Genomic DNA, 17,158 nt, shown 5'->3' with positions numbered 1-17,158 from the left:
CACTCATTCTTTCATTCATTCATTCATTCATTCATTTTTTTTTAGGCGAGGCAACCCTTGGTTGACTTCACAGATTGCAAGGACCTTGTCAGCTTACAATCCCTTATTTTTCTTTTTTAATTTTTTACACAAACAGTACCTGGTCTTCCTCGTTGGTCTCCTATCCAAGCACTAACCCGACCCTGCTTAGCTTCCGAGATCAGACGAGATCAGGCTTACTCAGGGTAGCATGGCCATAGACTTTTGTTTGGCTTTTAGGTCAGGTAATTTACCTCTAGTAAAATGAGTTTTAACAAATGCATACAGTTCTGTAACCACCCCCACAATCAAAGTATAGAACAGTTCCATTGCCCCCTAAAATCCCCCTGTGCCCCTGTGTAGTCTGTTTCTCCCTCCTCCCGCAGCTCTGACGACCCCTGATCTGTTTTCTGCCCCTATAGTCTTGCCTTTTCCTGAATGTCATATAAATGGAATCATACTGTATGCAGCCTCCTGAGTCAGTCTGACTTCTTTTACTTAGCATAAGGCATTTGTGCTTCATCCATGTTGTTATGGTATCAACGGTTCATTCCTTTTTATTGCTGAGTAATATTCCATTATATGGATGTACCACTGTTTATCCATTCACCAAGTGAGGGACATTTGGGTTGTTTCCAAATTTTGGTGATCATTGGAGGGTTTTAAACAGGAGAGTAATGGGATTAAGAAAAAAAATCACTCCATGTACCGAATGGAGAACAAATTAATGGGGAACAAACTGGCTGTCATGAAGATTAAATCCAATGATTTGGTGATGAATCTGGCCCGCCATAGATACTCACTAATTGTTCATACAGAAGGGCTGTGCCTTAGGGCAGCTGAGGAGGCTTCTTCGTGTAGGTGGCATTTGAGATGGAGGGGTATAAAGATAGGAGACAGGCAGTGCAGAGTCCCTGTGGGAGCTGGGTGAGTTGAGATGCCTGCTCCTGACTCCTGACCCATCCTTGTGTACCAGGGTTTCTAGTGGTCTGCAGGGCTCATATCAGTTCCCTGAGAGTACTGGATGAACAGTCACCTCCCAGGGTCTACCCTTAGCCCTTTGGGGGTTGACTCTTAGGTAGGCGATAGCCAGGGGACCTCTGCTCTGGAATAGTGTCTTCCTTGGTGACTGATAAGAGGTGACCTCCTCCTGCCTTTAGGACCTCAGGACCAGCTGGGAGCTGTTGCTCTGTTTCAAACTACCCATTGCCACTTGTATTTCTGCAGAGGGACCTGGTGTCTGGGTACTTTCATCTCCAGCCTTGCAGGTCAGGTGACCTTCTCATTATCTGCTCCTACAGACCAATTCCATCAGACCCATGCATCTGGAGTCACTTGCAAATGTTTCAGTAGTCCCCAAATCTAAACTTCCCCCTTCTATCCTCATTACACAAAGATTAATCACCTTATATTAGGTGTAGGTTTCCTGCAGAAAGCATTCTTTCCTGGAACCTTTAAAATATGGTTTGAAAGCGCTGCTCTGCTCTCCAGCTTTATGCCCTGATGGTGGAGGGCCAGGGTCTGGGGTAGCAACCCAGACCCCGCAGATGAGGCAGCTCCAGAGAGAACTGAGACTTCATCTTATTTTGTGCCAGGACCTCTTAAGCTGTATGCTGAGTATAATTCTCAGAATAAGAATGTTTTTAAATATTTAAAGTAATGTATAAAGGAAACCAAATATATTGAAATACAGTTACCAAAGTATATTTTTAAATTATGCTATAATAATATGTGTGTTTATTAACTGATAAGGTCTGTTGACAGGTTGACTTACTACTGTAATTTTAAAGCACTGATGAGTGTAAACAATATTTTGACATTTCTGCCACAACTGTTATGTAACATGAAAATATCTGTGTTTTCTTTTGGTGGCAAAGTCACAGGTACTGCTAATACAACCGTGGTTTGTCCAGAATAGAAGGAAATGATAATTTTTAGGTAGAGGTTAGTAAAAATAAAGATGTGATTTTTTTTTTTCCTTCCCATCCAAGTTCATGGACTCCCTGAATTCTGGTGCAGACGAAAGAGCCTGACGTCCTCAATCTGTCCTGCTTGGAGGTCCCTCTGTGTGACCCTGGGCACAGCTCACCTTCTTTGTGCTTCTCCTGGTTCTTCATCTCTAGAACAGGGATGGTGATTCCTGCCCTGCCTGTCTATGGGGTTTCTGTGAGGACTCATGAGGTGATTCAGATGGAATGTCTTTCTAAACTGTGAAGCCCTGTGCATATTATTAGCAGTAGTATGAGCTCATGTTTGGTCCCTTGATCCAGCATGGACCAAGAGACTTTTCCTGGCCAATTCCCTTGGGATTCCTGGGAACCAATCCATTTTGGGATCACGTCTGCATCTGAGATGCTGCTTCCAGCAGGCTGACTTCATGGATCATGGAGGGGAGGGCAGTAATGTGAGAGGATGGACAGAGATGCATTCTGTAGGCAGGGAGTGCATGGGTGAGCAGGAGGTTCCTGGGTAGACAGGCCCTGCACATCGATTCAGGGTGATGTGGGGGACTGAGCTCAGCTCTGGAGCTTCCCAGGCTCTTCTTAACTTTTTAGAGCTGGCTCAGGGCAGGGATTAGGATGGCCTGTGTCCTAGGCTATGGAGAGAGACTGGGCAGGGCAGAAGCCATACTCATTCTTTCATTCATTCGTCCACCCAGATCTAGTGATGTATGCCTGCTCTATACAACATCCTGAGCAACGCTGGGGACCAGCTCTTGAGGAAGATACACTTGAAAATAGGCAAATGCAGCCTGAAGTTGCTAACACAAGAAACCAATGGAGTTCAGAGTTTGAGAGTAGAATCAGATTGGGAGAAGAGGGAATGTTCTGGAAGTATGAACTAATTAGAAGTTAGCCCAGCAAAGGCCATTCTAGCAGAGGAAACAGCCCGAGCAAACCTGGGAGTAGAACAGAGTTAAGATTCACGAGCCCAGGGTCACAGGACTTGTTTGGATTCCAGCTCTACCACTCCCTTGCTTGAGCAGCTCTGGGAAACTTCTGAGCCACAGTTTCCTTATCTGCAAAATGGGAACATTTTCAGTACCTACTTCACAGGATTGGTAAGAGGATTATGCACATCCTGTGCTTGGACTGGGGCCTAGTAATTAGTGAGCCTCCTGATAGGTGGTAGCTCCTTTTAATCGTGGTATATTTGGGGTGGGGGTGGGGTGAGGGTCAGGATGCAAGGGGTCAGAGGACAGGGGTCAGACAAGAGTCGGGAGAAGACCAGGGGTGGCTTGGGTTCCAGGGTAAGGGGCTTGGACCTAATGCAGAACCAGTGGGAACTAGTGGGGAAGATAGAAAGCCATCTGTTTTTGTCGAATTTTCTCCAAATAGGTATTACATCTATAATCACAGCAAAATAAACATTTTCTATAAAGGGAAAGGCTGACTACCCCAGCAGCAGTGTGAGCACCCTATTTCTCATCCTCCCTCCTCCACTCCGCATTCTCAGTCTTGGTTAAAAGAGAGGTCAGCTGAAAGGAGTGGCCAGAGGGGATGGATGGGGTGGGGGGTGGCTGGCAGGCTCAGTTGTACCCGGTCTGAGCACCCTTCCCCAGCTTCTTTGGGCCGGCCTTCTGACTGGGCGAGAATCGGGGGCCTCCATGCTCTGAGGTGGGCACTACTGGGCAGTGTGGCCTTTTCCTGTCTGCAGTGGAGGGTGAGTTTGGGGATTACCCCACTGGTGTTCGGGGGACTCTCACAACCTTGTTGGGTAGCCACTAGGCCTGCTGAGTCTAGTGGAGTTTGGCCCCTCCTTTCCTACTTTCACACAGTTGGGGGGCTCAGCAACGCCACTAAGCTGTTTTTGAAGGAGCCGGGAAGGCTGGGCTCAGACCCCCACACCACCCCATCCCCCCAGGTGATTCTCAGCCAGCTTCCTTAGCCGGATTTGTCACTGGAGAGCTTTCTAGGGACAGGGTTTAGGACTACAGGACTGAAGAGTCCCAGGAGGCTCAGTGAGGTCCAAGGACCTCTGGACTAAAGCAGAGTCCTGCCCTCTTGGGTCCCCTCCCCATGTCCCAGCAGCCCCATGTCCCTGCCCCCACCGCCTTGGGCTCTGAAAGCGCTGCCGCTGCCTGAGTCCTGCATACACCAGCTTCTGCTGTCCACATCCCAGCAGACTCGGCCTGTGCGGGCCACAAGCTAGCCTTTGTGGACTTGCCCTCTTACATGGACTGTGCCAGGAGGGGCTGACCGCATTCTGCCCGCAGCTGGGACAAGCCCCCAAGGGGCCTTGGCCCCCCCTTAGCCACCATGGAGAGATGGAGCTGGCGTGAATGCAACATCCTGCATTTTCAGAAATTGACCGTGGTGAAGGGCAGGCCCTGGAGAGACAGCTGCTCATGTGAGAAAGATCATTCATTCATTCGCTTATATAAGAGATGCTTACTGAGACCCTGCTTTGTGTCAGGCCCTGGGCTGGGGACTTGTGCTGAGACACATGACTCTTGCCCTTTTAGGAAAAAAGACTGGAAGGAAACACCCTGCATTAAAGTCACTTGGGGGGCCCCATTAATAGGTCACCACTGGAGCATGAGAATTTCTGACAAGTTCCCCAGTGATGCTAATGCTGCTGGTCCAGGGATCACACTTTGAGAGCCATTGTGATTCAGTACCAGGTAGAGGAATTATGAGCGATTTGTTTTTTCTGTGTTTTCAAAATGGTCCCTATGATTGCTGTTTACTTGTATAAATAGAAAAACCAGTTATTTAAAACTTAAAAAAAATAAATGGTCCCCCAAACTGACTCCATTGTTCTGGATGTGGTCCTCTGTTGAGGGATGTCACCTCCCATGATCTGAAGGTCATACGTCTGTTAATTTAGCCCAGCATCATGAGCTTGCGTGTCCCCCGCACCTCCCCTTGGCTCCTCCTGAGCTTCAGGTCCACTCATATCCTCCTTTTCACCAGGTCCTGTTGATGTGACTGCAGAGAGAATAAGTGAGATGCTAGTGATGAGGATTTGAACACAGGCCCATCCGGAAGCTGGTTTAGCTTGGATATAGTTCCTGGCCTGCACTTCTGAGTGCTGTTTCCTTTATTCTTCCTTAATCTACAAGCTGAAATAGCATGTGGACCCCTCACTTCCTCATTTCTTTAACTAGTGTGATCATTGACTGCCCCACTTCCTACTTTTCCTCTTAGTTTTCTCCACTTGGTTTGGTGGTATAGTCTGTGTGTATAGCAGGGTGGTGAGTCTGTGTGTATTATCAGGGTGGGGGTGGGGGCCTGGTGAGGTGACCATTTCTTTGCATTTGGTACAAGCAGAATCATGCACTTTGGGGGCTGCCTCTGAACTCACCCCTAGAAGAAAAGCTATGGTGGCAAGTGAGGATTAAACCCTTCAGTTGGTAATGGGAACAGGAAGTGTCTGTTGGGGTTGGGGGAAGCGGATACTTGTCTCCTCTCTCTTCCTCTCCTGAGTTCAGAACCATTTGAAATAGTCCTAGGAGTCAAACCAATGGATGTCAAAACCTCGGTGGGCTTTCGTCCTAAGAACTGGCTTGGAGGGTACCACTTCCTAACCCTGCCCCAGAATTAAACTGGCCCACCTAGTCTCATGGGGCACAGGACCACCCCAGGCCATTCCCCCCTAGAAAGCCACCCATTTTCTTTGTGGAAAGGGATGCTCAGAGGCCTTGTAAACCCAATTGTCCAGACTGTGGCCTCCTCTGCAGGGCCTACATAGTTGTTCTTTTGCTTCTTGGGCCCCCCTGTCCCATTAGCACTATCCTTGGGTGCTCTGGCTCCTCAGGGATGCCTTTGGGAGATCATTCATCCTCTGTGACTCAGTTTCTCTTTTAGTGTATAATCTTATTTAACTCATTCAGTCACTAAGAGTAGAGATTATTGTTCCATTTGTGACTCAGGTTCACATTTGTTATTAGACATAATAATTATCCATTTCTTCTGAGTCTCCTCACTTATCCCCTTATACTTTGTTTTCACATTGGTATGTCTTTTTGTGGCTGTTTACCTAACTAGATGTGTATTTATTCATTCAGTTAACATTTGTTGGAAGTCTGCAAGATGCTAAGCCCTGTCCTGGGTGTGGGGGATACATTAGGGAGCAAGGCAGCCCTCCAGACACTCAGTGTCTCTGGGAGACAAACTATCAAATAAAGAATTGCAGATGTGTTCATGGTGACAAAGGGGAAGTGAGGAACATCTGAGAGCTGGTGACAGAGGTAGGCAGAAGCTGCCTGAGGAAGTGAGGTCACCCCCTACAACCTCCTCGACTTAAAACCCAAACCCAGACTCTTTACTTGGCCCTTCAAGGCCCTGGATGGCTGATCCCTGTCTGTTTCCCCAGCTTCAACTTACCCCTCTAGCTACCCTGGCGTCCTTGCTGTGTCTTTACACACTGCACTCTTTCCAGCCAGTCTCTGGGCCTTTGCCTGGAGCAATCTCTCCCTGGCTCGCTCTCTCTTTTCATGGCTATTCCTTCTTGCCTCAGCTCGAATATCTCTTTTTTTAGAGATGGCCTCCTGACCATGTCCTCTAACACAATACTACTTTATCATATTACCCAAGTGGTGATTTTTCATATTTTATATAGAGAGAGAAAGAGAATGTCTTCATTACTCTTAACAGTATTTGAATTCGAATTTATCTGTTGGATTACTATGTCTCTCCCCAGTGAGACTTGGGGCTCCATGCAGAAGATAAAGAAGGGGCCATGTTAGTCTAGGTCACCCTCTTTCTCCCTGCCCCTATGCTTGGCACTTGATCAGGGGCCTGGTACACAGATGGCACTGATAAAATGCTTGGTGAATGAGCCTCCTGTTTCCCCAGCTTATTAGTTTCCTATTGCTACTCTAACAAATTACCACAAACTTAGTGGCTTAAAACAATCCCAGATTATTAGTTTATAATTCTAGAGGTCGGAAGTCTGGAAAGCAAGGTGTTGGCAGAGCTACGTTCCTTGTGAAGTCTCTGGAGGAGAGTTCTTTCCCTTCCCCAGCTTCTAGAGGCCGCCTGCATTCCTTGGTTCGAGGTCCTTCCTCCATCTTCAAAGCACATCACTCCAACCTCTGCTTCTGTTGTCACATTGTCACTGTTGGAACATCGAGTTCCAGTGACACACCTCTAGGTCCTTTTCACTGCTGGAGAAATGGATTTCAACTTAGCGAATATTTTATATATGAATATTTAATAAAATATTCATTTATTAAAAGCACATTATGAGGTAGAAGACAGGTTAAGCCTAAAACTGGCTAGCTGTAACCCAGGAGGAGGGGAAAGTCTGCATTATATTTGGGGCCGTGATGAGTGGTTTCAAAGGTGTTTTTAGGTGTTTTCGGCAAGTGAGGTCATTTTGATTGACACCTGGCTGCTCTATAACTCTTTGCCTAGTGTGCGCATGTGTACCCAGAATTCTACTACCATCGGGGTGTTCTTTGGGCGGTCTCTAGGCTGCCCAAATTTCTTTGTTCCCCCTGTCGCTCATGTCTGACTAGCTACCTAACAACATCACTTTCTCCCACTTTGATCCCCTTACCTCCCTCTTACGAGAACCCTTGTGATTACATTGGGCCACCCAGATAACCCAGGAAAATCTCCCAGTCTTGATGTCGAGGTCCCTTTTGCCATGTAAGCTAACATATTCACAGATTCTGGGAATTAGGACAGGGGCATCTTTGAAGGGTGAGCATTATTCAGCCTACCACGCCCAGGCCCCAAGACAGAGCTGGGTGTGGCCTGCACTCAGGCATGCTGGCCACTGCCACAGGGCCCAGTGACTGACCACCTCTTCCCCCTGCAGGACGAGATTGAGGAGCTGCGGGCAGAGATGCTGGAGATGCGTGACGTCTACATGGAGGAGGATGTGTACCAGCTGCAGGAGCTGCGCCAGCAGCTGGACCAGGCCAGCAAGACCTGCCGCATCCTGCAGTACCGGCTGCGCAAGGCTGAGCGCCGCAGCCTCCGTGCTGCTCAGACCGGCCAGGTGGATGGTGAACTCATCCGCGGCCTAGAGCAGGACGTCAAGGTAAACCCAGGGTCTCCCCAAACCCCCATAGGTGGACCCTGAGTCTGAGTGGGGCCCAGATCAGCCTGCAGCTCGCTCCTTGTATGTCTTTGGGCAAGTCACACCACTTCTCTGAGCTTCAACTTTCTCGCCTGTAAAGTGGGGATCCATGGTGAACCAACAGGCCACTGACCGGGGATGTCCCAAAGTGATATAATATGAGTCCTACCAACAGCAGCTATTGTCTGAGTAGCAGCCTCATACCTGGTGCTGGCTCTGGGGCTCTGGTTGTCCCTACATAGTTCTGTGAAGGTTTTGTTATTGTGCTGATTAATGGGAGAGTAGCGAAAACCTGGAGTTGGATTGGTCTGGTTTAAATCTTGGCTCCAGTATCCCCTAATTTTGTGATTTTGAGCAAGTCACCTGAGTTTCAGTTTCCTCATCCGTAGAATGAGTGTAATGGCAGCCCCCACCTCACAGGGTTTTAATATGGTTAGATGTGATAATGTAGGTAAAACATCACTACAAGCACCCCAGAATTATTCCCATTTTCCGGATGAGGAAGCCGCAGCTCAAAGAAAGGAAGTACCTGTTCACAGTCACGTGACCTTCATCCTCCCGTGCCTCGCTGCCTTACCTCACAGCCTGACCTCGCTGCTATGCCTCAGTGATCAGTAGAGGGGTGGGCCGGAGGCTGGCAGATGAGGCCTCCAGTAGAGAGGTCTACCCTGCCTGTGTGAGCTCCGGATCAGGGGCTGAGAACTTGGTGGGGAGAAGACCCAGCCCCCTGCTCTTAGAACTCAGCCCAGTGTGATCAGGGGGGATGTAGGAGCTGGGGGTGGGGCACCTGGTGCAGCCAACCAGAGGCCCCTAGGGAGTCTTCCTGCAGGGGTGACATCTGAGCTGAGGCCTGAGGCAGAAGCTGGTGTGGTGAGAAGGGGAAGGAGAAATTCTGGAGGAAGGGGCCCCTGGACAGGCAGAGGGAGGTGAATAGTGAGTGCCAGCCTCCACGGTCTCTGGTCTCCCTGTGCACCGTGGGTTCAGGGTCTGTTTTATAGGTGAGGAAACTGAGCTCAGAAAGGTTATGTCTCCAAGTCCAAAGTGCACCTCCACCTGAGAGGGCAACTCTTGGGACAAGTGGTGACACAGATATTCAAACCCCAGGCACTGGATTGGGGGTTCTATGGAGTGGAGAAGAGCCAGGGAATCTCAGAGGAATCTGAGTTTGGGCCCAGGTAGTTGGGGATTTTAGGCAGAGACACAGAAAGTCAGCCTTGGGGCGATGAGGAAGGGTGGAGGGTGGTAGGAGCCGGGAGCTGGCTGGCTCGGTTGCCTGGGCCTCCATGGGAGGAGCTGAGAGCAGCAGTGTGTGTGTGTGTGTGTGTGTGTGTGTGTGTGTGTGTGTGTGTGTGTGTGTGTGTGTGTGTGTGTGTGTGTGTGTGTGTGTGTGTGTGTGTGTGTGTGTGTGTGTGTGTGTAAGGGGGGTCGGGCTTGGTAGAGGGGAGGGGAACGGCCCCTTCTGTTAGGATTTGAACTAGCCAATCAGCATCAACCTTTCCCTCTTCCCTCCCTCTTCTCCCTGCTCTGCAGCTGGAGTGCTGAGCTCACCACACATGCCTGGGCTGGATGCCTCTGGCCACTACACTCTACCCTGTGTGCTGAAGGTGCTCTAGGGCATTTTTTTGGAGGTCTTCAAAGTGCTGACTTCCTGGGTACCTCCTGGGAGGGCTGGATGGACCCAGGTGGAGACATGTCCAGGAGCTGCCTAGGAGGGTATCCCTGGGGACTCTCTGACTTGCTCTGCCAGCTCCTTGGCCCATGCCCCGACTGGCCCCCACCTCTTAGGGCCTCAATTTCCTCCTCTGTTAAATGTGGGGCTTAGACCAGCCAAATTTTCAAGGCTTTTGCAGCTCCAGTGGCTTTATCAAGCAGGTAGGTCGTTGGTGAGGGTGCCATGAATGAAACCTCTGGCTTTGGTCTCTCCCCCTCTCCCCGTCTCCCTGCACCCAGGCTCTCTCTCTCTCTGCCGGTCCTCATAGCCTACAAGACCTACTGAACCTCAGGGAGAAGGAAGCAGGGCAGAGACCCGCTCTGCTGCTTGCTTGCTGTTTGGCCTCGGGAAAGCTCCTTCACATCTCTGAGCCTCAGTTTCCCCATGTGGAAAATGGAGATAAAACTAATCCCTACCTATAGAGATTTTTGTGAGAATAAAATGAAATAAAGACAATGCTGAGCACAGTGTCTGACACAGGATGCAACATATCTAAGCAAATGAGCGAATGTTGGTTGTGGTGTTATTGTTCAGGAGAATTTATAACTTATAGACTTATAAAGCACTGGCAGGATAAGTGGCCAGAATCCAGCCTCCCAGGTGGATTAGAATACCCGGAGGGCTTGTTCACAATGCAGATTCCCAGGCCCCGAGTGTCAGGTCCAGGATCCAGGAATAAATTCCTACCTGGTGGGACTCCTGCAGGAGGCTCAAGAACATGCCAGCAAAACATTTCCTTTCTGAGAAATGTTGCTGGAGAAAAAGTTCTGGCTTTGGGTTTTATTCCTGGGTGACCCAGGTAGGTGCCTCCCTTCTTTGAGCCTCAGTTTCCTTATCTGTAAAATGGGGGTGACATTCCCACCCTCCCAGGGTTCCTGGGAGGATTTAGCCACACAGAGCTCAGATGCTGCTTTGCCAGGGGAGTCCCTTAGTGAGTTCCCATCTCCCTCCCAGAGGATTCAGAATGACAGGGACACCCTGAGGCCCACGAGGGCCTGATGAATGAGGGGCCATTAAGCTAACTGGCAGGCAGGGCTGCCATGGCGTGGAGGCTGCTGGTTGCCTTTGGCAGGAGCCAGGCCCCAGCGCTGTAAACAGTGACCTCATGGCTGAGCGCATTTGTTTGTGCTTTGGGGATTTGCCCTGGTTTCCGGAAGCTGCAGCTGCTTTGCCTCCTGTAGTATCTCAGCCCCTCTACCTTAGAAGGAGTTGGGAGGATCAGAAGATGATCAAATGAGACAAGCAGGTGGGGCCCAATGAGCATCTGACAGTGCAAGCTCACTGTTGGGCTTACTATTAATAGTTTTATTGTTGATATTAATATAAATTGTCAATTCACTTTAGGCCAATAACAGGGTCAGGTTGAGAGCAAGACTCTAGAGTTGAACCAGTTTCAAATCTTGGTTCTGTATCTTCCTAGCTGTGTGACCTTAGGCAAATGACCTTTCTTTTCTGAGCCTCAGAATGGGGATACTAATCAAAGCGCTATCTGATGGAAAGAAATGCACATGGCAGGTGCTTGGGAAGTAATAAATGATTCTGTGATCACCTGTGAGAGCTGAGGGGGCCCAGGACCACTGAGGCTCAGAGAGGAGAGGGGACAAGCCCAGGCCACAGGCTCCTGCCCTCCTGGCCGGCATGCTCTTTGCTCTCATTGGCCTCCGTCAGGGGCACAGGGCTCTGTGGGATCTGAGTTTAAGGGCTCTTGTCTACATTAGAATCCTGTAAGATGCCCGAGGTTGGGCTTTCTTGACATAACAACCCTTGAGGGTGGCGAGCACCCGGGGACGGGGATCCCATGGGGAATGCAGCAAAAGGCGAGTGGGGACTCCTGGAAGGGATGAAATCCATAGAGTCACTCAGGAACCCAGAAGGATCCAGGAATCCACATAGATCATGACTTCTTGATGGGGAATGCAGCACCTCCCAGGTCATGGCGGGGACAGGGCGACCCCCCAGATGGAGAGGAACTGGTCCAGGTGGAAACATAGTTGGGAGAGGAGCCCTGGCCCCCAGCAGCTGCTCTCTCACTCCAGTCAGGACACAGCCGTCCCTGGGTAGTGGGTGGGGTGGGCAGTTGGGGGAAGCATCCCCAGCCAAGTGAGAGCAGGTGCAGCATTCATATTTCAGTCATCTACTCCTTCATCCATCTTTTCGCTTGTTGGAGCCTTGGATTTGTTTGTTCATCCAACCAGCATTCGTTAGGCACTTCGTGTATGCCAGACCTTGTGCTGCTGCTGGGACTCAGAGATGTGAAGGAGCCCAGGTGTGGTCCAGGGCCTTGATCTCTGTGCCCCACCACTGCTATTCCCGGGGTCTGAGCAGTATGGATGGGCGGGTAGATGGACGGATGGACTAACGAACTAATGAATGAATGAATGAATGAATGAAATGTTGATCAGAACAGGGATTCACTGGGTGACCTAACAGCCCAAAACTGGGGACCATAGCCTAGAGCCTGGGGCTGAATGAACACCTCCAGCAAAAACCCTGACACCAAACCTTAAGAGTGAGGCTGTGGGGTGTGTTAGGCCAGGTTGGGTAAACATTGGTGCATAGAGGTGAAGAAATAATCTTGACCGTGTATTCAAAATCGTATTTTTTGAGCACCTAGTAAATTCCAACCACCAGCCCAAGCACTATGTTGTTTATTCCTCACAGCAGCACTCGTGACTCAGCTATGTCAATCCCCTTTACTGATGACCAAACTGAGGTTTTGAATGGTTAACTAACTTGTCCCCGGTCACATACCCAGTGAGTGCTGGAATCGGGCTCAAGGATCTGATTTTTCCCCCTGCAAAATCCTTGTTCTGATAGCGAGGAATTGCTCACCCCACTTTGTGAAAGAAGAAAGCTTGATGGCCCAGAGGGGCTGTGAGAATAGCCTTATGGGCCAGCTTCTGACTGTCCTTGGAGAGCTTCAGGGGCAGAGAGAGGCAGTGGGCAACGGAGGGAGGGGAAGGCAGTGCTGAATTTCCTTTCTGGCCGTTGTTTTTCCTGGCCTGCGTCGCACACTGCCAAGGGGTCTATGCTGAGCTGGGCCTGGGCCCAGGCAGAGGGCAGAGCCAGGGAGGGCCCTCTTCCCTTCCGGCAGGGAGGAGGTGCGTGGTCATTTCCGACACTGGCAGGCACTGGGTGCTGGGCTGTCTGCCCCACTCTTGTTGGCAAACCCTAATACTCCTTGCAGAGCCCTGGTCACACTGGCCCCTCAGCCAAATCCCCGGGGCTCCTCCCCAGCTTTGTGCACACCAACTTTGTGTGACCCCAAGCAAGTCACTTGCACTCTGAGCCTCAGTTCCCTTGCCAGTAAAGTGGGGACAGAATTGGGAGAAGATGAATGAATCTAGTACACAGTAGGTATTCAGCCAGTGATAGTGCCCAGCTCACTCAGGGCTGATTGTGATCTACCAGTTCAGAAGGACCTTCCTCATCTCTAAAGTCCCCCTTTCCTGGCCTTTCACTCCCTGCTAGCAGAGGATAGGACAGAGGGTGTCCTCGAGGAAATGGGGTACTGTTGCTGCAGAGTGCTGGAACCAGCATTGAATTTGTAGCTCTGTTAGCTCTTCTGCAGGGATGACTTGGACACCTGCCCAGGCTTTGTCATTTGGGGCATGTTTTATATCCCAGACGATTGGAAACGGGCCTCGGGATCATATTGTGACCTTCAGCAAGTTCTGCCCCTTTCTGGGCTTCAGTTTCTCGAAGCAGCAGCTACCACTCACCCAGCGCTCACTGTGTAGCCAGTGGGCCAAGCCTTTTGTGCAATATTCAGTCCTGTTGGGCCCATGAGGTTGGTGCTGTTATTATTGCACTCATTTTGTAGTTAAGGAGACTGAATAGGGAAATGATTTGCCCAGAATCACATGCTAGTCAGTGGCAGAGAAGGGGTTCAAGTGGCTCTGGGGCTGTCCATCTTGCTCTGAGTTTCTCCTCTTTAATATGATCTTCTGGCCCAGTCACAGGTTCTGTGAGGACTGGCAACAGGATGGCTGGAAGAGGCATTTGGAAGCATTAAGGGCCCCATGTGAATGAAAAAGCATTTCTAAGAACAGGCAGGGACTTTACAGCTTTCTGAGAGCTGAACTATGATATAGACATAAGGAACACGGGGTGCCTGGGTTTGGATTTGGGTTCTATTACTTCCTGGCTATGTGACCCTTGGTGAGTTACTTAACTTCTCTGTGCCTCATTTTTCTCAACTGCTAAGTGGTGAAAGAACCTGCCTGCTCAGGGGTTGCCCTGCAACCCAAATGGGATGGCCTCTCAGCCTGCTAACGCCCTGCTCATCACCTGCCCTTGCCCAGGTCTCTAAGGACATCTCTGTGAGGCTGCATAAGGAGCTTGAGGCAGTGGAAAAGAAACGGGCACGGCTGGAGGAGGAGAACGAGGAGCTTCGTCAGCGGCTCATCGAGACAGAGCTGGCTAAGCAGGTGCTGCAGACGGAGCTGGAGCGGCCGAGAGAGGTGAGGACCCGGTCTATCCCAGGCAGGGCCAGGCCGGCGGCAGTGGGCATGTGCCGGCCCCACCTAGCCAGTGTCTCTGCATGGTTAGGCCTCCCTGGCAGAGCTGTTTATTAATTTGTTCCTCCAGCACACATTTCCTGAGCACCTTCTGTGTACATTGTGTGCTGGACACTAAGGACACAATAGATAGTGAATGAAAGACACCGGTTCCTGTCTACAACTTGACTACAGGCTCATGAAGGAGACAGTCATCCGTCGCAGGACCATAGCTGTCAGAGGATTAACTGAAGGAACATGCAACAATGCCCAGCATGGTGCCTAGCCCTGTGTGCTTTAGTTTCCTCATCTATAAAATGGGATAATAATGCCTTAAGCCATTGTGAGGACAAGCTGGAATAACTTGTGTGTACATGCTTTAGAGACTGCCGGGCACAACCACTCAATATAAAGTCAGTGCTAGGGCCAATGTATTAACAGAGATTTCAGGACACTGGTCACTTCCTGAATATGACCCCCAGACACCAGCCTCTCTGCCTTTGATCATTCCAGTCCCTCCACCTGGCATGTCCTTTCTTCTTCCTGCATGTTATGTTAGGTGAACAGCATGTAAGGCACCCAACAGCGTTCTGGACACATTATCTCATTTTTCATAAAGGCTCAATGAGGTGTGATCATACCCATTTTATGGATAAGAAAATAGCCCCTGAAGGGGGAGGATGTCCTCAAGGTTTTGCAGGGCCAAGTGGGCTCTGTAGAACGCCAGTTGGAAACCATCAGCTTAGGTGATCCCTAGAGACTGGAATTCTGTAGATTCCAGGGGTGTATGTTCCAGACAGCCCCGCGGTGGCTTCTGGCCCCAGAGGCATAGCTGGGCCTCAGCTGTCTGGCTGCTCATGGGGTATGCTAGGATTGTACATCATTCTGGGACATACTCTTTTACCTTCCCCGAGGGCAGGCATGCCAGCGTTCTAGAACTGAGACACCACAGTCCTGAGCCAGCGTAGTCCTTCAGCTGCCCTTCCCTCTGGGCATGTTTGTGTGATGTACCAACAGCTTCATAGTATGAGGACATAGGGTGTTTGCTGCTGTGGAACTGTGCCCTTTCCCAGGGAGCCTCTCTCAGGCAGCCTCCTGTCCCCCAAGGCCTGACCTATAACACAAGGCATCATCACACATCTTGTTGCTGCCACCCTTGGTAGTGAAAAGAGGAGACGATTTCAGAAAGCACTTGGAGGTCGGCCTGTTCCTATTGTAAAGGAGAGAAAACTGAGACCTAGAGAGGGACGGCTTGCCTGAGTTCACCCAGCCCGTCCTTGGCAGAGAAGCGGCTGAGACCCTGAAGCCACTTCCCACTTTAAGTCTCAGTTTCTTCATCCGTGATGTCAGGATAATAACAGTACACATCATACAAGGTCGCTTATGATCATTAATAACACTGGGTGACCATCAGACACTATGGAGAAGTTAGAAAGAATGAGGTAGTATGGCACTTCCTGAAAAAGCGAAACAGAGAATAACCAAATAAGCCAGCAATTCCACTTCTGGGAAAATACCCAAAAGAATCGAAAGCAGGGACTCAAACGTATATGTGTACCCCGGTGTTCACAGCAGCATTATTGATGTAAGCAACCCAAATGTCTATTGGTGGATGAACAAAAATGTAGTATGTGCACACAGTGGACTATTGGTAAGCCTTAAGAAAGAAGGAAATTCTGACAGGCTACAACGTGGATGAAGCTTGAAGGCATGATGGTAAGTATAATAAGCCAGACACAAAAGGACAAATATTACATGATTCCACTTACATGAGATACTTAGGGTAGTCAAAGTCATAGAGGCAGAAAGTAGAATCGTGGTCACGAGGGACTGGAAGGAGGAACAATTGAGGAATTAGCGTTTTCGTAACTTTAGTAGAGTTTCAGTTTGGAATAATGAAAAAGTTCTGGAGCTGAACGGTTGTGATGGATGACAACACATGAATGTACTTAATGCCACTGAAGTGTATACTTGAAAATGGCTAAAAGTGGTAAATTTTATTATGTTTATTTTACAATAATAAAAAAAAAAGAATAAGGTAAATATATACAGTTGGCCCCCGAAGAACATGAGTTTGAATCGCAAGGGTCCATTTATACATGGATTTTTTCCAATAGTACCATAAATGTATTTTCTCTTCCTATGATTTTCTTAATAACATTTTCTTTTCTTTAGCTTACATTATTGTAAGAATACAGTATAACATACAAAATATGTGCTAATCAACTGCGTTATCAGTAAGGCTACTGGTCAACAGTAGGCTACTAGTAGTTAAGTCTTTTGTGGAGTCAAAAGTTATATGCAAATTTTTGACTGCAGAGTGGAGGCTATGTGTAACCCCCATGTTGTTCAAAAGTCAGCTGTATGTACTGACATGCAAAGATCTTTTTTTTTCTTTTGGTGCCAAAATCCAGGATCGGACCAATGCAAAGATATTTAAGGTACATAGTTAAGCAGGAAAAGAAAGTTATAGAACTATACATACTGTGCAATCCACTAATTATTTTGAAAAGCCATACAGGACAAACTGGTTTTGAAGCATGTATGTATATATGCAAATGCATAGCAAAAGTCTGGAGGAAAATCCACTAAACTGAGGAGTTAAAAATAGTGGGAGTGGAGTTGGGAATGACTTTTGTTTTTATACTATTAATGCCATATTTTGGTTTATTTGTTTTTTAATAATAACATATTTGGGTATTATTAGTGAAATTTTAAATGCAGTCAAGCATGTAAAGCGCCCTTTGCAGTGCCTGGCACACAGTAGGTCTTCATGAAACACTAGTTCACTACTCCTTTGAAGGCAATGTCAGCAAGGCTGGTCTAGCCCTCCCTGATGTGCTCCTTGGTATCTCAGGATCTGGGCAAGGAGACGTGGCTCTGTGTTTACTTGCTG

The 17,158-nt window shown here is 49.0% G+C and overlaps 1 protein-coding gene across 3 annotated transcripts in view; it reads left to right on the top strand.

The window, feature by feature from the left end:
- Positions 1-17,158, top strand: part of MTCL2 (microtubule crosslinking factor 2) — a 68,107-nt gene that overhangs the window by 12,014 nt on the left and 38,935 nt on the right. For all 3 annotated transcript variants that reach the window (XM_039864256.1, XM_039864255.1, XM_039864254.1), the window contains exons 2-3: positions 7,789-8,013; positions 14,068-14,226. In XM_039864256.1, the coding sequence (XP_039720190.1) occupies positions 7,789-8,013; positions 14,068-14,226 (384 nt within the window). The remainder of the gene's footprint in view (positions 1-7,788; positions 8,014-14,067; positions 14,227-17,158) is intronic.

Source organism: Pteropus medius, unplaced genomic scaffold (genome assembly GCF_902729225.1).
Source record: "Pteropus medius unplaced genomic scaffold, Ma_sr-lr_union100, whole genome shotgun sequence".
Lineage (NCBI taxonomy): Eukaryota > Metazoa > Chordata > Mammalia > Chiroptera > Pteropodidae > Pteropus > Pteropus medius.
This window is presented reverse-complemented; position numbering and strand designations above follow the sequence as displayed.